The sequence below is a fragment of the Cherax quadricarinatus genome, chromosome 1, assembly GCF_038502225.1.
Source record: "Cherax quadricarinatus isolate ZL_2023a chromosome 1, ASM3850222v1, whole genome shotgun sequence".
NCBI lineage: Eukaryota > Metazoa > Arthropoda > Malacostraca > Decapoda > Parastacidae > Cherax > Cherax quadricarinatus.
Window position 1 is genome coordinate 38593535 of NC_091292.1, and position 25170 is coordinate 38618704.

Sequence of the window (25170 nt, forward strand, 5' to 3'; positions counted from 1 at the left end):
TTGTCAGCACTAACGTCTGGGTAGTGTGTGTTGTTGTCAGTACTAACGTCTGGGTAGTGTGTGTTGTTGTCAGCACTAACGTCTGGGTAGTGTGTGTTGTTGTCAGCACTAACGTCTGGGTAGTGTGTGTTGTTGTCAGCACTAACGTCTGGGTAGTGTGTGTTGTTGTCAGCACTAACGTCTGGGTAGTGTGTGTTGTTGTCAGTACTAACGTCTGGGTAGTGTGTGTTGTTGTCAGCACTAACGTCTGGGTAGTGTGTTGTTGTTGCCAGTACTAACGTCTGGGTAGTGTGTTGTTGTTGTCAGCACTAACGACTGGGTAGTGTGTGTTGTTGTCAGTACTAACGTCTGGGTAGTGTGTGTTGTTGTCAGTACTAACGTCTGGGTAGTGTGTGTTGTTGTCAGTACTAACGTCTGGGTAGTGTGTTGTTATCAGTACTAACGTCTGGGTAGTGTGTGTTGTTGTCAGTACTAACGTCTGGGTAGTGTGTGTTGTTGTTAGTACTAACGTCTGGGTAGTGTGTTGTTGTTGTCAGCACTAACGTCTGGGTAGTGTGTGTTGTTGTCAGTACTAACGTCTGGGTAGTGTGTGTTGTTGTCAGCACTAACGTCTGGGTAGTGTGTTGTTGTTGTCAGTACTAACGTCTGGGTAGTGTGTTGTTGTTGTCAGCACTAACGTCTGGGTAGTGTGTGTTGTTGTCAGTACTCACGTCTGGGTAGTGTGTTGTTGTTGTCAGTACTAACGTCTGGGTAGTGTGTGTTGTTGTCAGTACTAACGTCTGGGTAGTGTGTTGTTGTCAGTACTAACGTCTGGGTAGTGTGTTGTTGTTGTCAGTACTAACGTCTGGGTAGTGTGTGTTGTTGTCAGTACTAACGTCTGGGTAGTGTGTTGTTGTTGTCAGCACTAACGTCTGGGTAGTGTGTGTTGTTGTCAGTACTAACGTCTGGGTAGTGTGTGTTGTTGTCAGTACTAACGTCTGGGTAGTGTGTGTTGTTGTCAGTACTAACGTCTGGGTAGTGTGTTGTTGTTGTCAGTACTAACGTCTGGGTAGTGTGTTGTTGTTGTCAGTACTAACGTCTGGGTAGTGTGTGTTGTTGTCAGTACTAACGTCTGGGTAGTGTGTTGCTGTTGTCAGTACTAACGTCTGGGTAGTGTGTGTTGTTGTCAGCACTAACGTCTGGGTAGTGTGTTGCTGTTGTCAGTACTAACGTCTGGGTAGTGTGTTGCTGTTGTCAGTACTAACGTCTGTGTAGTGTGTGTTGTTGTCAGCAATAACGTCTGGGTAGTGTGTTGCTGTTGTCAGTACTAACGTCTGGGTAGTGTGTTGCTGTTGTCAGTACTAACGTCTGGGTAGTGTGTGTTGTTGTCAGCACTAACGTCTGGGTAGTGTGTTGCTGTTGTCAGTACTAACGTCTGGGTAGTGTGTTGTTGTTGTCAGTACTAACGTCTGGGTAGTGTGTGTTGTTGTCAGTACTAACGTCTGGGTAGTGTGTGTTCTTGTCAGTACTAACGTCTGGGTAGTGTGTGTTCTTGTCAGTACTAACGTCTGGGTAGTGTGTGTTCTTGTCAGTACTAACGTCTGGGTAGTGTGTGTTGTTGTCAGTACTAACGTCTGGGTAGTGTGTGTGGTTGTCAGCACTAACGTCTGGATAGTGTGTTGTTGTTGTCAGTACTAACGTCTGGGTAGTGTGTGTTGTTGTCAATACTCACGTCTGGGTAGTGTGTTGTTGTTGTCAGTACTGACGTCTGGGTAGTGTGTGTTGTTGTCAGTACTAACGTCTGGGTAGTGTGTTGTTGTTGTCAGCACTAACTTCTGGGAAGTGTGCTGTTGCTGTTGTCAGTACTAACGTCTGAGTAGTGTGTTGTTGTTGTCAGTACTAATGTCTGGGTAGTGTGTGTTGTTCTCAGTACTAACGTCTGGGTAGTGTGTTGCTGTTGTCAGTACTAACGTCTGGGTAGTATGTGTTGTTGTCAGTACTAACGTCTGGGAAGTGTGTTGCTGTTGTCAGTACTAACGTCTGGGTAGTGTGTTGTCGATGTCAGTACTAACGTCTGGGTAGTGTGTTGCTGTTGTCAGTACTAACGTCTGGGTAGTGTGTTGTTGTTGTCAGTACTAACGTCTGGGTAGTGTGTTGTTGTTGTCAGTACTAACGTCTGGGTAGTGTGTTGCTGTTGTCAGTACTAACGTCTGGGTAGTGTGTGTTGTTGTCAGTACTAACGTCTGGGTAGTGTGCTGTTGTTGTTGTCAGTACTAACGTCTGGGTAGTGTGTTGTTGTTGTCAGTACTAACGTCTGGGTAGTGTGTTGTTGTTGTCAGTACTAACGTCTGGGTAGTGTGTTGTTGTTTTCAGTACTAACGTCTGGGTAGTGTGTTGTTGTTGTCAGTACTAACGTCTGGGTAGTGTGTTGTTGTCAGTACTAACGTCTGGGTAGTGTGTTGTTGTTGTCAGTACTAACGTCTGGGTAGTGTGTTGTTGTCAGTACTAACGTCTGGGTAGTGTGTGTTGTTGTCAGTACTAACGTCTGGGTAGTGTGTTGCTGTTGTCAGTACTAACGTCTGGGTAGTGTGTGTTGTTGTCAGTACTAACGTCTGGGTAGTGTGTTGTTGTTGTCAGCACTAACGTCTGGGTAGTGTGTTGTTGTTGTCAGCACTAACGACTGGGTAGTGTGTGTTGTTGTCAGTACTAACGTCTGGGTAGTGTGTGTTGTTGTCAGTACTAACGTCTGGGTAGTGTGTGTTGTTGTCAGTACTAACGTCTGGGTAGTGTGTTGTTATCAGTACTAACGTCTGGGTAGTGTGTGTTGTTGTCAGTACTAACGTCTGGGTAGTGTGTGTTGTTGTCAGCACTAACGTCTGGGTAGTGTGTTGTTGTTGTCAGTACTAACGTCTGGGTAGTGTGTTGTTGTTGTCAGCACTAACGTCTGGGTAGTGTGTGTTGTTGTCAGTACTAACGTCTGGGTAGTGTGTGTTGTTGTCAGTACTAACGTCTGGGTAGTGTGTTGTTGTTGTCAGTACTAACGTCTGGGTAGTGTGTTGTTGTTGTCAGTACTAACGTCTGGGTAGTGTGTGTTGTTGTCAGTACTCACGTCTGGGTAGTGTGTTGTTGTTGTCAGTACTAACGTCTGGGTAGTGTGTGTTGTTGTCAGTACTAACGTCTGGGTAGTGTGTTGTTGTTGTCAGCACTAACGTCTGGGTAGTGTGTGTTGTTGTCAGTACTAACGTCTGGGTAGTGTGTGTTGTTGTCAGTACTAACGCCTGGGTAGTGTGTTGTTGTTGTCAGTACTAACGTCTGGGTAGTGTGTTGTTGTTGTCAGTACTAACGTCTGGGTAGTGTGTGTTGTTGTCAGTACTAACGTCTGGGTAGTGTGTTGTTGTTGTCAGCACTAACGTCTGGGTAGTGTGTGTTGTTGTCAGTACTAACGTCTGGGTAGTGTGTGTTGTTGTCAGTACTAACGTCTGGGTAGTGTGTTGTTGTTGTCAGTACTAACGTCTGGGTAGTGTGTTGTTGTTGTCAGTACTAACGTCTGGGTAGTGTGTGTTGTTGTCAGTACTAACGTCTGGGTAGTGTGTTGCTGTTGTCAGTACTAACGTCTGGGTAGTGTGTGTTGTTGTCAGCACTAACGTCTGCGTAGTGTGTTGCTGTTGTCAGTACTAACGTCTGGGTAGTGTGTTGCTGTTGTCAGTACTAACGTCTGGGTAGTGTGTGTTGTTGTCAGCAATAAAGTCTGGGTAGTGTGTTGCTGTTGTCAGTACTAACGTCTGGGTAGTGTGTTGCTGTTGTCAGTACTAACGTCTGGGTAGTGTGTGTTGTTGTCAGCACTAACGTCTGGGTAGTGTGTTGCTGTTGTCAGTACTAACGTCTGGGTAGTGTGTTGTTGTTGTCAGTACTAACGTCTGGGTAGTGTGTGTTGTTGTCAGTACTAACGTCTGGGTAGTGTGTGTTCTTGTCAGTACTAACGTCTGGGTAGTGTGTGTTGTTGTCAGTACTAACGTCTGGGTAGTGTGTGTTGTTGTCAGTACTAACGTCTGGGTAGTGTGTGTGGTTGTCAGCACTAACGTCTGGATAGTGTGTTGTTGTTGTCAGTACTAACGTCTGGGTAGTGTGTGTGGTTGTCAGCACTAACGTCTGGATAGTGTGTTGTTGTTGTCAGCACTAACGTCTGGGTAGTGTGTTGTTGTTGTCAGTACTGACGTCTGGGTAGTGTGTGTTGTTGTCAGTACTAACGTCTGGGTAGTGTGTTGTTGTTGTCAGCACTAACGTCTGGGTAGTATGTGTTGTTGTCAGTACTAACGTCTGGGTAGTGTGTTGCTGTTGTCAGTACTAACGTCTGGGTAGTTTGTGTTGTTGTTGTCAGTACTAATGTCTGGGTAGTGTGTGTTGTTGTCAGTACTAACGTCTGGGTAGTGTGTTGCTGTTGTCAGTACTAACGTCTGGGTAGTGTGTGTTGTTGTTGTCAGTACTAACGTCTGGGTAGTGTGTTGTTGTTGTCAGTACTAATGTCTGGGTAGTGTGTGTTGTTGTTAGTACTAACGTCTGGGTAGTGTGTTGCTGTTGTCAGTACTAACGTCTGGGTAGTATGTGTTGTTGTCAGTACTAACGTCTGGGTAGTGTGTTGCTGTTGTCAGTACTAACGTCTGGGTAGTGTGTTGTCGATGTCAGTACTGACGTCTGGGTAGTGTGTGTTGTTGTCAGTACTAACGTCTGGGTAGTGTGTTGTTGTTGTCAGTACTAACGTCTGGGTAGTGTGTTGCTGTTGTCAGTACTAACGTCTGGGTAGTGTGTGTTGTTGTCAGTACTAACGTCTGGGTAGTGTGTTGCTGTTGTCAGTACTAACGTCTGGGTAGTGTGTTGTTGTTGTTGTCTGTACTAACGTCTGGGTAGTGTGCTGTTGTTGTTGTCAGTACTAACGTCTGGGTAGTGTGTTGTTGTCGTCAGAACTAACGTCTGGGTAGTGTGTTGTTGTTGTCAGTACTAACGTCTGGGTAGTGTGTTGTTGTTTTCAGTACTAACGTCTGGGTAGTGTGTTGTTGTTGTCAGTACTAACGTCTGGGTAGTGTGTTGTTGTCAGTACTAACGTCTGGGTAGTGTGTTGTTGTTGTCAGTACTAACGTCTGGGTAGTGTGTTGTTGTCAGTACTAACGTCTGGGTAGTGTGTGTTGTTGTCAGTACTAACGTCTGGGTAGTGTGTTGCTGTTGTCAGTACTAACGTCTGGGTAGTGTGTGTTGTTGTCAGTACTAACGTCTGGGTAGTGTGTTGTTGTTGTCAGCACTAACGTCTGGGTAGTGTGTTGTTGTTGTCAGTACTAACGTCTGGGTAGTGTGTTGTTGTTGTCAGTACTAACGTCTGGGTAGTGTGTTGTTGTTGTCAGTACTAACGTCTGGGTAGTGTGTGTTGTTGTCAGTACTAACGTCTGGGTAGTGTGTTGTTGTTGTCAGCACTAACGTCTGGGTAGTGTGTTGCTGTTGTCAGTACTAACGTCTGGGTACTGTGTTGTTGTTGTCAGCACTAACGTCTGGGTAGTGTGCTGTTGTTGTCAGCACTAACGTCTGGGTAGTGTGTTGCTGTTGTCAGTACTAACGTCTGGGTAGTGTGTTGTTGTTGTCAGTACTAATGTCTGGGTAGTGTGTTGTTGTTGTCAGTACTAACGTCTGGGTAGTGTGTTGTTGTTGTCAGCACTAACGTCTGGGTAGTGTGTTGTTGTTGTCAGCACTAACGTCTGGGTAGTGTGTTGCTGTTGTCAGTACTAACGTCTGGGTAGTGTGTGTTGTTGTCAGCACTAACGTCTGGGTAGTGTGTTGTTGTTGTCAGCACTAACGTCTGGGTAGTGTGCTGTTGTTGTCAGCACTAACGTCTGGGTAGTGTGTTGTTGTTGTCAGCACTAACGTCTGGGTAGTGTGTTGTTGTTGTCAGCACTAACCTCTGGGTAGTGTGTTGTTGTTGTCAGCACTAACGTCTGGGTAGTGTGTTGTTGTTGTCAGCACTAACGTCTGGGTAGTGTGTTGTTGTTGTCAGCACTAACGTCTGGGTAGTGTGCTGTTGTTGTCAGCACTAACGTCTGGGTAGTGTGTTGTTGTTGTGAGCACTAACGTCTGGGTAGTGTGTTGTTGTTGTCAGTACTAACGTCTGGGTAGTGTGTTGTTGTTGTCAGTACTAACGTCTGGGTAGTGTGTGTTGTTGTCAGTACTAACGTCTGGGTAGTGTGTTGTTGTTGTGAGCACTAACGTCTGGGTAGTGTGTGTTGTTGTCAGTACTAACGTCTGGGTAGTGTGTTGTTGTTGTCAGCACTAACGTCTGGGTAGTGTGTGTTGTTGTCAGTACTAACGTCTGGGTAGTGTGTGTTGTTGTCAGTACTAACGTCTGGGTAGTGTGTTGTTGTTGTCAGTACTAACGTCTGGGTAGTGTGTTGTTGTCAGTAGTAACGTCTGGGTAGTGTGTGTTGTTGTCAGTACTAACGTCTGGGTAGTGTGTGTTGTTGTCAGTACTAACGTCTGGGTAATGTGTGTTGTTGTCAGTACTCAAGTCTGGGTAGTGTGTTGTTTTTGTCAGTGCTAACGTCTGGGTAGTGTGTTGTTGTTGTCAGTACTAACGTCTGGGTAGTGTGTTGTTGTCAGTACTAACGTCTGGGTAGTGTGTGTTGTTGTCAGTACTCACATCTGGTTAGCGTGTTGTAAGTACTCACGTCTGGGTAGTGTGTGTTGTTGTCAGTACTAACGTCTGGGTAATGTGTGTTGTTGTCAGTACTCACGTCTGGGTAGTGTGTTGTTGTTGTCAGTACTAACGTCTGGGTAGTGTGTTGTTGTTGTCAGTACTAACGTCTGGGTAGTGTGTGTTGTTGTCAGTACTAACGTCTGGGTAGTGTGTGTTGTTGTCAGTACTAACGTCTGGGTAGTGTGTTGTTGTTGTCAGTACTCACATCTGGTTAGTGTGTGCGTTATTTTCTGTTCTCACGTCTGGGTAGTGTGATGTTGTCGGTACTCACGTCTGGGTAGTGTGTTGTTGTCAGTACTCACGTCTGGGTAGTGTGTTGTTGTCAGTACTCACGTCTGGGTAGTGTGTGCTGTTGTCAGTACTCACATCTGGGTAATGTGTTGTTGTCAGTACTAACGTTTGGGTAGTGTGTTGTCAGTACTAACGTCTGGGTGGTGTGTTGTTGTCAGTACTAACGTCTGGGTAGTGTGTTGTTGTCAGTACTAACGTCTGGGTAGTGTGTTGTTGTCAGTACTAACGTCTGGGTAGTGTGTTGTTGTCAGTACTCACATCTGGGTAATGTGTTGTTGTCAGTACTCACGTCTGGGTAGTGTGTTATTGTCAGTACTAACGTCTGGGTAGTGTGTTGTTGTCAGTACTAACGTCTGGGTAGTGTGTTGTTGTCAGTACTCACGTCTGGGTAGTGTGTTGTTGTCAGTACTCACGTCTGGGTAGTGTGTTGTTGTCAGTACTAACGTCTGGGTAGTGTGTTGTTGTCAGTACTCACGTCTGGGTAGTGTGTTGTTGTCAGTACTCACATCTGGGTAGTGTGTTGTTGTCAGTACTAACGTCTGGGTAGTGTGTTGTTGTCAGTACTCACGTCTGGGTAGTGTGTTGTTGTCAGTACTCACATCTGGGTAGAGGCCAATATTCAGAACACTGCCGGCACCATCAGTGTCTTGGTCAGTACTGGGGTACAGACACACGCTGCTCCCGGTATATGACGGTCCACTGTGAAACAGAAAAATATTTTGAAAGTCATTATCACCCTATCAACATTATCTACAAAGATCATTAAGAAGACAATATCAATTAACTTACTGGAGATGACAGAAGATGGGGTTTCGATCCGTCCAGGGAGGGATCGAGAGGTCGTCTGGTTACACCAAGCTTCGGTCTCCGATGAATGGAGAGATACTTCGTCTGGTTGCGTCTCCAATATGTATATGACTTACAAATCGTTCAGTCGTGGAAAAGACTTAATGCTGAGTGATCTAATTCTTGTTACAGGGGGAGAGCTAGTTGCTTACTAGCCTAGACTATGTTATAAAGAGCTAGTTGCTTACTAGCCTAGACTATGTTATAAAGAGCTAGTTGCTTACTAGCCTAGACTATGTTATAAAGAGCTAGTTGCTTACTAGCCTAGATTATGTTATAAAGAGCTAGTTGCTTACTAGCCTAGACTATGTTACAGAAAGATAACTAGTTGTTAACTACTTTAGATTATGTCAGAGGGATATTAGTTTCTTACTGAGAAAGTAAATACTGCTAGTCACTGGTGATAATACTACTAGAGTTACTGCTGGTGGTACTACTATTACTAATAATACCACCACTGGTGATAATACTACTAGTGACTGCTTGTGGTACTACTATTACTACTAATACCACCACTGGTGATAATACTACTAGTCACTGCTGGTGGTACTACTATTACTACTAATATCACCACTGGTGATAATACTACTAGGAATGCCACTGCTGGTGATATTACTACTAATGGAAAATGGACACAAATACAAACGTACATTTAGGATGTCCTTACTGAAGACGTGATCAAGGTCCCAGTACTGATGTCTTCTACAAAGTTGTTCTCAAAGTGTACGTATTAGTGTCCGTTTCGTTGCAGGTGTTGGCAGTCTTCTTGCTACATTACTACTAACGCCGCTGTTTCTAATTCTACTATTGCTTTTGCTACGAAAGTAAGGTGTAGCAGCTTGGAGATAATGTCACTTCTATTAGTGGGCCAACTCACCTCTGACCTCCTCTATGACCTGCTGTTTCTCACTCATTAACAAATAAGTCTGGTCTTGGGTATATGTTATAGACTAAGAGATTTACATACTCTTTCAACATAGCTTAGAGACTTATTGCCTTAAACTAACTCTCCACTTCGTCTACTGATTGTCTAATACTTTCTGTGTAGTTTGTCTACTGCCTCTAGGATAGTAATTCATCTCTGTTCAACTGATGAAGCCTACAACGCAGACGATACTTTTCGTAGATAAGGATACGTATTGTTTGACGTGTTTTATTCCTGAAAAAGAGGACAGAACTCACTTGTAGAAGGTCCACGGAGAAATACCCGTCAGGAGGATTGAGGAGACTTCTTTCTGGAGGCTGCCCAGGGAGGCAGTGTCTGTGGTGCCATAGTACTCACTGCCAGAGAAGTACAGATCCAGGTACACCGTCCACGTGTCACAGTTCAGACAAGACGTGCTTCCCCCGTACCTCAGTGAGGAGAACTGCAGGTGAGAGAGAGTGAGAGAGTGAGTGCTTCCCCCGTACCTCAGTGAGGAGAACTGCAGGTGAGAGAGAGAGTGAGAGAGTGAGTGCTTCCCCCGTACCTCAGTGAGGAGAACTGCAGGTGAGAGAGAGTGAGAGAGTGAGTGCTTCCCCCGTACCTCAGTGAGGAGAACTGCAGGTGAGAGAGAGTGAGAGAGTGCTTCCCCCGTACCTCGGTGAGGAGAACTGCAGGTGAGAGAGAGTGAGAGAGTGCTTCCCCCGTACCTCGGTGAGGAGAACTGCAGGTGAGAGAGAGTGAGAGAGTGAGTGCGTCCCCCGTACCTCGGTGAGGAGAACTGCAGGTGAGAGAGAGTGAGTGCTTCCCCCGTACCTCAGTGAGGAGAACTGCAGGTGAGAGAGAGTGAGAGAGTGAGTGCGTCCCCCGTACCTCGGTGAGGAGAACTGCAGGTGAGAGAGAGTGAGAGAGTGCTTCCCCCGTACCTCGGTGAGGAGAACTGCAGGTGAGAGAGAGTGAGAGAGTGAGTGCGTCCCCCGTACCTCGGTGAGGAGAACTGCAGGTGAGAGAGAGTGAGAGAGTGAGTGCGTCCCCCGTACCTCGGTGAGGAGAACTGCAGGTGAGAGAGAGTGAGTGCTTCCCCCGTACCTCAGTGAGGAGAACTGCAGGTGAGAGAGAGTGAGAGAGTGAGTGCGTCCCCCGTACCTCGGTGAGGAGAACTGCAGGTGAGAGAGAGTGAGAGAGTGAGTGCGTCCCCCGTACCTCGGTGAGGAGAACTGCAGGTGAGAGAGAGTGAGAGAGTGAGTGGGTCCCCCGTACCTCGGTGAGGAGAACTGCAGGTGAGAGAGAGAGAGTGGGAGTGAGAGAGTGCTTCCCCCGTACCTCAGTGAGGAGAACTGCAGGTGAGAGTGAGAGAGTGGGAGTGAGAGAGTGCTTCCCCCGTACCTCAGTGAGGAGAACTGCAGGTGAGAGTGAGAGAGTGGGAGTGAGAGAGTGCTTCCCCCGTACCTCAGTGAGGAGAACTGCAGGTGAGAGTGAGAGAGTGGGAGTGAGAGAGTGCTTCCCCCGTACCTCAGTGAGGAGAACTGCAGGTGAGAGAGAGAGACAGACAGACAGACAGACAGGCAGACAGACAGACAGGCAGACAGACAGACAGGCAGGCAGAAATGTTAGTTATATAAAGGCAACTTAAGCATATATTCACTCTGGCTAGTCTCAGCCTGGCTAGTCTCAGCCTGGCTAGTCTCAGCCTGGCTAGTCTCAGCCTGGCTAGTCTCAGCCCGGCTAGTCTCAGCCCGGCTAGTCTCAGCCTGGCTAGTCTCAGCCTGGATGTGTGATCCAGGATTAAGCCTTCGCGGATCCTTGCGCTTGGCTGGCCCACACGGGTTTAGCGCTTCACATGAAGAGAACCTAAGAAATTCATCATCTAGGAAACAAGAGTATTGTGATTGTCACGTGCAAGACCAATATTGTCGACCTCACGTGCCATCAGTGACGTCACTGTAAGATGATAGTGACGTCACTGTTAGATGATAGTGACGCCACTGTAAGATGATAGTGACGTCACTGTAAGATGATAGTGACATCACTGTTAGATGATAGTGACGCCACTGTAAGATGATAGTGACGTCACTATTATATGATAGTGACGTCACTGTTAGATGATAGTGACGTCACTATTAGATGATAGTGACGTCACTGTTAGATGATAGTGACGTCACTGTAAGATGACCAACAGTGTTTTCATGCAGGCTGAACCTCTCACGTTGACATCGTTACATTAACGATCATTCATGCAGGTTGAACCTCAAACCTCACTTATATATATATATATATATATATATATATATATATATATATATATATATATATATATATATATATATATATGCAATAAGATCACAGTAAACAGGTGATTTCAAAATATACAAAACAACCACTCTGAAAGAAATAGAGAAATTCCAAGCGCTTTCGTGACTACTCACATTATCAAGGAACTATCCTTGATAATGTGAGTAGTCACGAAAGCGCTTGGAATTTCTCTATTTCTTTCAGAGTGGTTGTTTTGCATATATATATATATATATATATATATATATATATATATATATATATATATATATATATATATATATATATATATATATATATATATATATATATATATATATATATATATATATATATATATATATATATATATGTGTGTGTGTGTGTGTATATATATATTCAATGAACCTGTGGCTTAACAGGGTTCAATACCGTGTATGTCAGGCCCATACTGGAGTACGCAGCACCAGTTTGGAACTCACACCTGGCCAAGCACGTCAGGAAATTAGAGAAACTGCAAAGGTTTGCAACAAGACTAGTCCCGGAGCTAAGGGGTATGTTCTACAAGGAGAGTTTAAGTGAAATCGACGTGACAACACTGGAGGACTGGGGAGACAGGGGGGGGGGACATGATAATGATACTTAAAATACTGAGAGGAATGGACAAGGTGGACAAAGACAGAATGTTCCAGCGATGGGACACAGCAATAAGGGGTCACAGTTTGAAGCTGAAGACTCAGATAAATCACAGGGATGTTAGGAAGTATTTCTTCAGTTTCTTCAGTCAGGAAGTATTTCTTCAGTTAAGTTGTCAGTAAGTGGAATGATCTTTAAAGAGTGAGATAGTTGAGGCAGCATCCATACATAGCTTTAAGAAGAGGTATCATGAAGCTCGTGGAGCAGTGACCTAGTAGCTACCTGAAGAGGCGGGGCCAGGAGCTATAAATCGACCCCTGCAACCACAACTAGGTGAGTACATATTCTCCTTCACTTACCGCGTTGTCGTAGCCTCCATCAAAGTTAGTGAAGTAATTGAAACCATGAACCCAGTAGACGCTGGTACCAGCTGCAAAGTTGGCGCGCTCGTAGAAGATCCAGCTGAGGGAGGGAGAAGCACTGTGTTAGTGCACGTCAGGAAGGTAGCAGGGAGACAGAGGGAGGGTGAGGGCAGGAAGGTAGCAGGGAGAGAGAGGGAGGGAGAGGGCACGAAGGTAGCAGGGAGACAGAGGGAGGGAGAGGGCAGGAAGGTAGCAGGGAGAGAGAGGGAGGGAGAGGGCAGGAAGGAAGAAGGGAGAGAGGGGTAGAAGGCAGGAAGGAAGCAGGGAGAGAGACGTAGAGGGCAGGAAGGAAGCAGGGAGAGCGACGTAGAGGGCAGGAAGGAAGCAGGGAGAGATAGGTAGAGTGCAGGAAGGAAGCAGAGAGGTAGAGGGCAGGAAGGAAGCAGGGAGAGAGGGAAGGAAGGAAGCAGGGAGAGAGGGCAGGAAGGAAGCAGGGAGAGAGGGCAGGAAGGAAGCAAAGAGAGAGGGCAGGAAGGAAGCAGGGAGAGAGGGCAGGAAGGAAGTAGGGAGAGAGGGCAGGAAGGAAGCAGGGAGAGAGGACAGGAAGGAAGCAGGGAGAGAGGGCATAAAGGAAGCAAGGAGAGAGGGCAAGAAGGAAGCAGGGAGAGAGGGCAGGAAGGAAGCAGGGAGAGAGGGCAGGAAGGAAGCAGGGAGAGAGGGCAGGAAGGAAGCAGGGAGAGAGGGCAGGAAGGAAGCAGGGAGAGAGAGCAGGAAGGAAGCAGGGAGAGAGAGCAGGAAGGAAGCAGGAAGAGAGGGCAAGAAGGAAGCAGGGAGAGAGGGCAAGAAGGAAGCAGGGAGAGAGGGCATGAAGGAAGCAAGGAGAGAGGGCATGAATGAAGCAGGGAGTGAGGGCATGGAGGAAGCAGGGAGAGAGAGCAGGAAGGAAGCAGGGAGAGAGGGCAGGAAGGAAACAGGGAGAGAGGGCATGAAGGAAGCAAGGAGAGAGGGCATGAAGGAAGCAGGGAGAGAGGGCAGGAAGGAAGCAGAGAGAGAGAGCAGGAAGGAAGCAGAGAGAGAGAGCAGGAAGGAAGCAGGGAGAGAGGGCAAGAAGGAAGCAGGGAGAGAGGGCAAGAAGGAAGCAGGGAGAGAGGGCAGGAAGGAAGCAGGGAGAGAGGGCAGGAAGGAAGCAGGGAGAGAGGGCAGGAAGGAAGCAAGGAGAGAGAGCAGGAAGGAAGCAGGGAGAGAGGGCAGGAAGGAAGCAGGGAGAGAGGGCAGGAAGGAAGCAGGGAGAGAGGGCAAGAAGGAAGCAGGGAGAGAGGGCAGGAAGGAAGCAGAGAGAGAGGACAGGAAGGAAGCAGGGAGAGAGGGCAGGAAGGAAGCAGGGAGAGAGGGCAGGAAGGAAGCAGGGAGAGAGGGCAAGAAGGAAGCAGGGAGAGAGGGCAGGAAGGAAGCAGGGAGAGAGGGCAGGAAGGAAGCAGGGAGAGAGGGCAAGAAGGAAGCAGGGAGAGAGGGCAGGAAGGAAGCAGGGAGAGAGGACAGGAAGGAAGCAGGGAGAGAGGGCAGGAAGGAAGCAGAGAGAGAGAGCAGGAAGGAAGCAGGGAGAGAGGGCAAGAAGGAAGCAGGGAGAGAGGGCATCAAGGAAGCAGGGAGAGAGGGCAGGAAGGAAGCAGGGAGAGAGGGCAGGAAGGAAGCAGGGAGAGAGAGCAGGAAGGAAGCAGGGAGAGAGGGCAGGAAGGAAGCAGGGAGAGAGGGCAGGAAGGAAGCAGGGAGAGAGGGCAGGAAGGAAGCAGGGAGAGAGGGCAGGAAGGAAGCAGGGAGAGAGGGCAGGAAGGAAGCAGGGAGAGAGGGCAGGAAGGAAGCAGGGAGAGAGGGCAGGAAGGAAGCAGTGAGAGAGGGCAGGAAGGAAGCAGGGAGAGAGGGCAGGAAGGAAGCAGGGAGAGAGGGCAGGAAGGAAGCAGGGAGAGAGGGCAGGAAGGAAGCAGGGAGAGAGGGCAGGAAGGAAGCAGGGAGAGAGGGCAAGAAGGAAGCAGGGAGACAGGCCAGGAAGGAAGCAGGGAGAGAGGGCAGGAAGGAAGCAGGGAGAGAGGGCAGGAAGGAAGCAGGGAGAGAGAGCAGGAAGGAAGCAGGGAGAGAGGGCAGGAAGGAAGCAGGGAGAGAGGGCAGGAAGGAAGCAGGGAGAGAGGGCAGGAAGGAAGCAGGGAGAGAGAGCAGGAGGGAAGCTGATGTGTTTGTTGACAGTAATAAGTCAACAAACAAGTGACTTTCTATATAGTAGTATGTCACTGATGTCAGCTATGGTATGTATACCTTGTACATGTACTTGTAGTAAATAATGATTATTGTTATTATTATTATTATTATTATTATTATTATTATTATTATTATTATTATTATTATTATTATTATTATTATTATTATTATTATTATTATTTTTATTATTATTATTATTATACAGTATATTAAACACATTCTATCGTGTTATTCAACTCAGTATAAATTAACCATGAGAGAGAATTAAAACATATAATTAAAAAGCAGTACAAAAAACATCTGACTAATGCTATTAATTACCAAACATTATTAGTTAGGTTATTTGCTAGAAAGAGAGAGAGACATTGTTCACTCTTAGTTACAAGACCAGACAACACAGCAACAATGTCACTTTATTGATACACAAGCTTTTACAAGGTTAGGATAAGGATTCCTGACTTTATTAACAAGCTAAAAACTGTTAACTACATCAGCTCATTTACAAGCTAAAAACTGTTACCTACATCTGCTCATTTACGAGCTAAAAACTGTTACCTACATCGGCTCATTTACAAGCTAAAAGCTGTTACCTACATATGCTCATTTACGAGCTAAAAACTGTTACCTACATCTGCTCATTTACAAGCTAAAAACTGTTACCTACATCGGCTCATTTACAAGCTAAAAACTGTTACCTACATCGGCTCATTTACAAGCTAAAAACTGTTACCTACATCGGCTCATTTACGAGCTAAAAACTGTTACCTACATCGGCTCATTTGAGAGCCGTTTTCTGGGTATATTTGTGTGTTCTCTGTCACAATAACTTGTGTACCATCCTCAGTTATCTTGATATTAAATTCTTTTTTCTTTTTTTCCATAATTCCTTTTGTGATATATCGTTTACCCAGGATAAACAATGTTGATAAATGGTTCAGAGAACAGGGAAGTTAATAAATTGGACACATGAACAATATTTGGGTATCTTTTTTGGACACGTATCGCCACAATAAAGATACCCAAATGTTGCACATGGGTTTAATTTATCAAGGGTATAAAGGGAGCTCAGCCATGGTCACTGTCCAGACACTCTCTGGACACAACACCAGTTACAGTGAGGCTTGAGGATCCTCTCACTCTGAACCTTTGTATAACTTACGCTAATTAAGACTTATGACTGAACTAACTCGTGTCGGTCTTAAGAATTATAACTGAAGTAACTCGTGTCAGCGTCATTCAGTGCTCGTATCATCTTAAGATGATACGAGCACTGAATGACGCTGACACGAGTTACTTCAGGACCCTAAGGAAGTGAAGGAGAAAAAGATGTGGGACAGGGAAGGAAGAATGATGAGGGAGGGAGGATTGGGAAGGGAGAAAAAGATGGAATAGAAGAAACAATAATGATAACGTTACCTTCATAATTATGTCCAAGCAAAACAAGTGATTGAAACAGACACACTTGCAGTGATATACTCACATTCCGGTGACAGTGACACTGGAGATCTGATTGTCAAAGTTGTAAGTTAGAAGATCAGGGATGTAGTCAGTGAAGGTCTGGTAGCTGCCACCTTTGTTATGATCAGTGTAACATGTAGCTTGATGTACTGATGCCAAGCTTCCTGTGGGAGACATAACATCTCTTAGTGAGTCTTGAAGCACACAGTAGAACATCACGTGATGTTCACGAAGAACACTTAGGTATGAGGAGGACTGAACAACCTTAGTGAGTTATGAGGTCGACTTTGACACTTATATCAGTCCTCAGACTAACTAGATGAACTTTAGTCCTTGCTTGATCTATGATAATTGGCACTTAGACAACTATATAACTAAATAACAGTCTAAACCTTTAGTTATATAGGATATACAAAATTTCAAAGTTTGAAGCCGATCGGAAGAGGCAATGTGAGTTATTGTATGAAAAGAATGCGCTATTTTATTAATAAATTTGGCTGATTATTTCTGGAAACACATTAAGATGTCGAGCCTTCCAGTGTTCAAGAAGAGTTTAAAGCCTATTAGAGAAGACATTCTCAAGAACAAAAACACTCCAACAAGCACAGGTGTCCTCTTCAGAGGATATAACTAAATAGATTTTTCAAAGCTAAGCCTATTTAAATGAGGTTAATATATGTACTAAATTGTTTGGTGCTGTGGACGACACACACACACTCAAACACACGCACACACGGCCAGAAGCTATGATTCGACCCCTGCAACCATGATTTGATGAGTACACACACACACACACACACACACACACACACACACACACACACACACACACACACACACACGCATAGTAACGACCAGTGAAGAGGCGGGGTCAGGAGCTGTGAATCGACCCCTGCAACCACAACTAGTGAGAACTAGGTGAGTATACACATAAAGAGGCGGGGCCAGGAGCTGTGAATCGACCCCTGCAACCACAACCACGTGAGTGCATGTGTGACAAAGCTCATGAAGTAGGGAGAGACTGGACCTAGAGTGAGCAGCAAAGAGGCGGGGCCAGGAGCTATGAACAGACCCATGCAATCACGATCAGGTAAGTACACACTCACACATACTATACCTTTAAACAAACCAAAATATTAGCAAAAAAACATGAACAGTTGTGGTTAAGAGACGAGAATCTACAAGTGATGTCGTACAAACCTGTAGAGTAAAGCAGTGAAGACTACGACAAACCTGTAGAGTAAAGCAGTGAAGACTACGACAAACCTGTAGAGTAAAGCAGTGAAGACTACGACAAACCTGTAGAGTAAAGCAGTGAAGACTACGACAAACCTGTAGAGTAAAGCAGTGAAGACTACGACAAACCTGTAGAGTAAAGCAGTGAAGGCTACGACAAACCTGTAGAGTAAAGCAGTGAAGACTACGACAAACCTGTAGAGTAAAGCAGTGAAGACTACGACAAACCTGTAGAGTAAAGCAGTGAAGGCTACGACAAACCTGTAGAGTAAAGCAGTGAAGACTACGACAAACCTGTAGAGAGTAAAGCAGTGAAGACTACGACAAACCTGCAGAGTAAAGCAGTGAAGGCTACGACAAACCTGTAGAGAGTAAAGCAGTGAAGACTACGACAAACCTGTAGAGTAAAGCAATGAAGACTACGACAAACCTGTAGAGAGTAAAGCAGTGAAGACTACGACAAACCTGTAGAGAGTAAAGCAGTGAAGACTACGACAAACCTGCAGAGTAAAGCAGTGAAGACTACGACAAACCTGTAGAGAGTAAAGCTATGAAGACTACGACAAACCTGTAGAGAGTAAAGCAGTGAAGACTACTACAAACTTGTAGAGTAAAGCAGTGAAGACTACGACAAACTTGTAGAGTAAAGCAGTGAAGACTACGACAAACCTGCAGAGAGTAAAGCAGTGAAGACTACGACAAACCTGCAGAGTAAAGCAGTGAAGACTACGACAAACCTGTAGAGAGTAAAGCAGTGAAGACTACGACAAACCTGTAGAGAGTAAAGCAGTGAAGACTACGACAAACCTGCAGAGTAAAGCAGTGAAGACTACGACAAACCTGTAGAGAGTAAAGCAGTGAAGACTACGACAAACCTGTAGAGAGTAAAGCAGTGAAGACTACGACAAACCTGTAGAGAGTAAAGCAGTGAAGACTACGACAAACCTGCAGAGTAAAGCAGTGAAGACTACGACAAACCTGTAGAGAGTAAAGCAGTGAAGACTACGACAAACCTGTAGAGAGTAAAGCAGTGAAGACTACGACAAACCTGCAGAGAGTAAAGCAGTGAAGACTACGACAAACCTACAGAGTAAAGCAGTGAAGACTACGACAAACCTGCAGAGAGTAAAGCAGTGAAGACTACGACAAACCTGCAGAGAGTAAAGCAGTGAAGACTACGACAAACCTGCAGAGTAAAGCAGTGAAGACTACGACAAACCTGTAGAGAGTAAAGCAGTGAAGACTACGACAAACCTGCAGAGTAAAGCAGTGAAGACTACGACAAACCTGTAGAGAGTAAAGCAGTGAAGACTACGACAAACTTGTAGAGTAAAGCAGTGAAGACTACGACAAACCTGTAGAGAGTAAAGCAGTGAAGACTACGACAAACTTGTAGAGTAAAGCAGTGAAGACTACGACAAACCTGTAGAGAGTAAAGCAGTGAAGACTACGACAAACTTGTAGAGTAAAGCAGTGAAGACAACGACAAACCTGTAGAGAGTAAAGCAGTGAAGACTACGACAAACCTGCAGAGTAAAGCAGTGAAGACTACGACAAACCTGTAAAGCAGTGAAGACTACGACAAACCTGCAGAGTAAAACAGTGAAGACTACGACAAACCTGTAGAGAGTAAAGCAGTGAAGACTACGACAAACCTGCAGAGTAAAGCAGTGAAGACTACGACAAACCTGCAGAGTAAAGCAGTGAAGACTACGACAAACCTGCAGAGTAAAGCAATGAAGACTACGACAAACCTGTAGAGAGTAAAGCAGTGAAGACCACGACAAACCGGTAGAGAGTAAAGCAGTGAAGACTACGACAAACCTGTAGAAAGTAAAGCAGTGAAGACTACGACAAACCTGAAGACAGTAAAGCAGTGAAGACTACGACAAACCTGTAGAGAGTAAAGCAGTGAAGACTATGACAAACCTGCAGAGTAAAGCAGTGAAGACTACGACAAACCTGTAGAGAGTAAAGTAGTGAAGGCTACGACAAACCTGCAGAGTAAAGCAGTGAAGACTACGACAAACCTGCAGAGTAAAGCAGTGAAGGCTACGACAAACCTGTAGAGAGTAAAGCAGTGAAGACCACGACAAACCGGTAGAGAGTAAAGCAGTGAAGACTACGACAAACCTGCAGAGTAAAGCAGTGAAGACTACGACAAACCTGTAGAGAGTAAAGCAGTGAAGACTAAGACAAACCTGTACAGAGTAAAGCAGTGAAGACTACGACAAACCTGCAGAGTAAAGCAGTGAAGACTACGACAAACCTGCAGAGTAAAGCAGTGAAGACTACGACAAACCTGTAGAGAGTAAAGCAGTGAAGACTACGACAAACCTGTAGAGAGTAAAGCAGTGAAGACTACGACAAACCTGCGGAGTAAAGCAGTGAAGACTACGACAAACCTGTAGAGAGTAAAGCAGTGAAGACTACGACAAACCTGCAGAGTAAAGCAGTGAAGACTACGACAAACCTGTAGAGAGTAAAGCAGTGAAGACTACGACAAACCTGCAGAGTAAAGCAGTGAAGACTACGACAAACCTGTAGAGTAAAGCAGTGAAGACTACGACAAACCTGTAGAGTAAAGCAGTGAAGACTACGACAAACCTGTAGAGTAAAGCAGTGAAGACTACGACAAACCTGTAGAGTAAAGCAGTGAAGACTACGACAAACCTGTAGAGTAAAGCAGTGAAGGCTACGACAAACCTGTAGAGTAAAGCAGTGAAGACTACGACAAACCTGTAGAGTAAAGCAGTGAAGACTACGACAAACCTGTAGAGTAAAGCAGTGAAGGCTACGACAAACCTGTAGAGTAAAGCAGTGAAGACTACGACAAACCTGTAGAGAGTAAAGCAGTGAAGACTACGACAAACCTGCAGAGTACAGCAGTGAAGGCTACGACAAACCTGTAGAGAGTAAAGCAGTGAAGACTACGACAAACCTGTAGAGTAAAGCAATGAAGACTACGACAAACCTGTAGAGAGTAAAGCAGTGAAGACTACGACAAACCTGTAGAGAGTAAAGCAGTGAAGACTACGACAAACCTGCAGAGTAAAGCAGTGAAGACTACGACAAACCTGTAGAGAGTAAAGCTGTGAAGACTACGACAAACCTGTAGAGAGTAAAGCAGTGAAGGCTACGACAAACCTGTAGAGAGTAAAGCAGTGAAGACTACGACAAACTTGTAGAGTAAAGCAGTGAAGACTACGACAAACTTGTAGAGTAAAGCAGTGAAGACTACGACAAACCTGCAGAGAGTAAAGCAGTGAAGACTACGACAAACCTGCAGAGAGTAAAGCAGTGAAGACTACGACAAACCTGCAGAGTAAAGCAGTGAAGACTACGACAAACCTGTAGAGAGTAAAGCAGTGAAGACTACGACAAACCTGTAGAGAGTAAAGCAGTGAAGACTACGACAAACCTACAGAGTAAAGCAGTGAAGACTACGACAAACCTGCAGAGAGTAAAGCAGTGAAGACTACGACAAACCTACAGAGTAAAGCAGTGAAGACTACGACAAACCTGCAGAGAGTAAAGCAGTGAAGACTACGACAAACCTGCAGAGAGTAAAGCAGTGAAGACTACGACAAACCTGCAGAGTAAAGCAGTGAAGACTACGACAAACCTGTAGAGAGTAAAGCAGTGAAGACTACGACAAACCTGCAGAGTAAAGCAGTGAAGACTACGACAAACCTGTAGAGAGTAAAGCAGTGAAGACTACGACAAACTTGTAGAGTAAAGCAGTGAAGACTACGACAAACCTGTAGAGAGTAAAGCAGTGAAGACTACGACAAACCTGCAGAGTAAAGCAGTGAAGACTACGACAAACCTGTAAAGCAGTGAAGACTACGACAAACCTGCAGAGTAAAACAGTGAAGACTACGACAAACCTGTAGAGAGTAAAGCAGTGAAGACTACGACAAACCTGCAGAGTAAAGCAGTGAAGACTACGACAAACCTGCAGAGTAAAGCAGTGAAGACTACGACAAACCTGCAGAGTAAAGCAATGAAGACTACGACAAACCTGTAGAGAGTAAAGCAGTGAAGACCACGACAAACCGGTAGAGAGTAAAGCAGTGAAGACTACGACAAACCTGTAGAAAGTAAAGCAGTGAAGACTACGACAAACCTGAAGACAGTAAAGCAGTGAAGACTACGACAAACCTGTAGAGAGTAAAGCAGTGAAGACTATGACAAACCTGCAGAGTAAAGCAGTGAAGACTACGACAAACCTGTAGAGAGTAAAGTAGTGAAGGCTACGACAAACCTGCAGAGTAAAGCAGTGAAGACTACGACAAACCTGCAGAGTAAAGCAGTGAAGGCTACGACAAACCTGTAGAGAGTAAAGCAGTGAAGACCACGACAAACCGGTAGAGAGTAAAGCAGTGAAGACTACGACAAACCTGCAGAGTAAAGCAGTGAAGACTACGACAAACCTGTAGAGAGTAAAGCAGTGAAGACTACGACAAACCTGTACAGAGTAAAGCAGTGAAGACTACGACAAACCTGCAGAGTAAAGCAGTGAAGACTACGACAAACCTGCAGAGTAAAGCAGTGAAGACTACGACAAACCTGTAGAGAGTAAAGCAGTGACAGCTACGACAAACCTGTAGAGAGTAAAGCAGTGAAGACTACGACAAACCTGCGGAGTAAAGCAGTGAAGACTACGACAAACCTGTAGAGAGTAAAGCAGTGAAGACTACGACAAACCTGCAGAGTAAAGCAGTGAAGACTACGACAAACCTGTAGAGAGTAAAGCAGTGAAGACTACGACAAACCTACAGAGTAAAGCAGTGAAGGCTACGACAAACCTGTAGAGAGTAAAGCAGTGAAGGCTACGACAAACCTGTAGAGAGTAAAGCAGTGAAGACTACGACAAACCTGCAGAGTAAAGCAGTGAAGACTACGACAAACCTGCAGAGTAAAGCAGTGAAGACTACGACAAACCTGTAGAGAGTAAATCAGTGAAGGCTACGACAAACCTGCAGAGTTTAGCAGTGAAGACTACGACAAACCTGCAGAGTAAAGTAGTGAAGACTACGACAAACCTGTAGAGAGTAAAGCAGTGAAGAGTACGACAAACCTGTAGAAAGTAAAGCAGTGAAGGCTACGACAAACCTGTATAGAGTAAAGCAGTGAAGACTACGACAAACCTGCAGAGTAAAGCAGTGAAGACTACGAGAAACCTGTAGAGAGTAAAGCAGTGAAGACTACGACAAACCTGTAGAGAGTAAAGCAGTGAACTCTACGACAAACCTGTAGAGAGTAAAGCAGTGAAGAGTACGACAAACCTGTAGAGAGTAAAGCAGTGAAGACTACGACAAACCTGTAGAGAGTAAAGCAGTGAACTCTACGACAAACCTGTAGAGAGTAAAGCAGTGAAGACTACGACAAACCTGCAGAGTAAAGCATTGAAGACTACGACAAACCTGTAGAGAGTAAAGCAGTGAAGACTACGACAAACCTGCAGAGTAAAGCAGTGAAGGCTACGACAAACCGGTAGAGAGCAAAGCAGTGAAGGCTACGACAAACCTGTATAGAGTTAAGCAGTGAAGACTACGACAAACCTGTAGAGTAAAGCAGTGAAAACTACGACAAACCTGTAGAGTAAAGCAGTGAAGACTACGACAAACCTGTAGAGAGTAAAGCAGTGAAGACTACGACAAACCTGCAGAGTAAAGCAGTGAAGGCTACGACAAACCTGTAGAGAGTAAAGCAGTGAAGACTACGACAAACCTGTAGCGAGTAAAGCAGTGAAGGCTACGACAAACCTGTAGAGAGTAAAGCAGTGAAGACTACGATAAACCTGTAGAGTAAAGCAGTGAAGACTACGACAAACCTGTAGAGTAAAGCAGTGAAAACTACGACAAACCTGTAGAGAGTAAAGCTGTGAAGACTACGACAAGCTTGCAGAGTAAAGCAGTGAAGGCTACGACAAACCTGTAGAGAGTAAAGCAGTGAAGACTACGACAAATCTGTAGAGAGTAAAGCAGTGAAGGCTACGACAAACCTGTAGAGAGTAAAGCAGTGAAGACTACGACAAACCTGTAGAGAGTAAAGCAGTGAAGGCTACGACAAACCTGTAGAGAGTAAAGCAGTGAAGACTACGACAAACCTGTAGAGAGTAAAGCAGTGAAGACTACGACAAACCTGTAGAGAGTAAAGCAGTGAAGGCTACGACAAACCTGTAGAGAGTAAAGCAGTGAAGACTACGACAAACCTGCAGAGTAAAGCAGTGAAGACTACGACAAACCTGCAGAGTAAAGCAGTGAAGACTACGACAAACCTGCAGAGTAAAGCAGTGAAGACTACGACAAACCTGCAGAGTAAAGTAGTGAAGACTACGACAAACCTGTAGAGAGTAAAGCAGTGAAGACTACGACAAACCTGTAGAGAGTAAAGCAGTGAAGGCTACGGCAAATCTGTAGAGTAAAGCAGTGAAGACTACGACAAACCTGTAGAGAGTAAAGCAGTGAAGGCTACGGCAAATCTGTAGAGTAAAGCAGTGAAGACTACGACAAACCTGTAGAGTAAAGCAGTGAAAACTACGACAAACCTGTAGAGTAAAGCAGTGAAGACTACGACAAACCTGTAGAGAGTAAAGCAGTGAAGACTACGACAAACCTGCAGAGTAAAGCAGTGAAGGCTACGACAAACCTGTAGAGAGTAAAGCAGTGAAGACTACGATAAACCTGTAGAGTAAAGCAGTGAAGACTACGACAAACCTGCAGAGTAAAGCAGTGAAGGCTACGACAATCCTGTAGAGAGTAAAGCAGTGAAGACTACGACAAACCTGTAGAAAGTAAAGCAGTGAAGGCTACGACAAACCTGTAGAGAGTAAAGCAGTGAAGACTACGACAAACCTGTAGAGAGTAAAGCAGTGAAAACTACGACAAACCTGTAGAGAGTAAAACAGTGAAGGCTACAACAAACCTGTAGAGAGTAGAGCAGTGAAGACTACGACAAACCTGTAGAGAGTAAAGCAGTGAAGACTACGACAAACCTGTAGAGAGTAAAGCAGTGAAGGCTACAACAAACCTGTAGAGAGTAAAGCAGTGAAGACTTTGACAAACCTGTAGAGAGTAAAGCAGTGAAGACTACGACAAACCTGTAGAGAGTAAAGCAGTGAAGACTACGACAAACCTGTAGAGAGTAAAGCAGTGAAGACTACGACAAACCTGAAGAGTAAAGCAGTGAAGGCTACGACAAACCTGTAGAGTAAAGCAGTGAAGACTACGACAAACCTGCAGAGAGTAAAGCAGTGAAGACTACGACAAACCTGTAGAGTAAAGCAGTGAAGACTACGACAAACCTGAAGAGTAAAGCAGTGAAGGCTACGACAAACCTGTAGAGTAAAGCAGTGAAGACTTCGACAAACCTGTAGAGTAAAGCAGTGAAGACTACGACAAACCTGTAGAGTAAAGCAGTGAAGACTACGACAAACCTGTAAAGAGTAAAGCAGTGAAGACTACGACAAACCTGTAGAGAGTAAAGCAGTGAAGACTACGACAAACCTGTAGAGAGTAAAGCAGTGAAGACTACGACAAACCTGTAGAGAGTAAAGCAGTGAAGGCTACGACAAACCTGTAGAGAGTAAAGCAGTGAAGACTACGACAAACCTGCAGAGAGTAAAGCAGTGAAGACTACGACAAACCTGTAGAGAGTAAAGCAGTGAAGGCTACAACAAACAGTAGAGTCTTCATCATGGTTGGAGAGTGACAGCAGTGTCTTGTGTCAGTGTTCACTGCAGGAGTGTAGTAAGGATCACGGTGCAGGTCAACTTATACCCTGGTGATGCTCCAACCTATGGGAATCAAACCTCGTGCGAACACCTGTAAATGTCCCACTAAACTGCGTAATATTAATTTTTTTGTATTACTCCGTTGATTTTATGTGTCAAGAATTGTTATCTGAGGTGACTCAGCAGTCTTGGCAGACACCGTCCCCAGGATGCCACCCATAACTCTTTATTAACATCTTTGTACTGCTACATTCCTATTTACTGCTAGGTTCTTCTTTACTGTTAGGTTCCTGTATACTGCAAGGTTCCTGTTTACTGTTAGGTTCCTGTATACTGCAAGGTTCCTGTTTACTGTTAGGTTCCTGTATACTGTAAGGTTCCTGTTTACTGTTAGGTTCCTGTATACTGTAAGGTTCCTGTTTACTGTTAGGTTCCTGTATACTGT

General features: G+C 45.1%; 1 protein-coding gene across 3 annotated transcripts in view; it reads right to left on the reverse strand.

The window, feature by feature from the left end:
- Nucleotides 1-24799, reverse strand: part of LOC128687988 (uncharacterized) — a 26698-nt gene extending 1899 nt beyond the window's left edge. Inside the window, exons 1-5 of one of the 3 annotated variants that reach the window (XM_053775637.2) lie at nt 24639-24799; nt 15771-15912; nt 12038-12140; nt 9032-9216; nt 7603-7702 (exon numbers count right to left, since the gene is read on the reverse strand). In XM_053775637.2, coding sequence (XP_053631612.1) covers nt 7603-7702; nt 9032-9216; nt 12038-12140; nt 15771-15912; nt 24639-24690 — 582 coding nt within the window. In that variant the 5' untranslated portion in view covers nt 24691-24799. Of the gene's footprint in view, nt 1-7571; nt 7703-9031; nt 9217-9361; nt 10298-12037; nt 12141-15770; nt 15913-24638 lie in introns of those variants that run through there. The other 2 variants (XM_053775653.2, XM_070080228.1) reach the window with 2 other exon arrangements.
- Nucleotides 24800-25170: the final 371 nt, after the last annotated feature.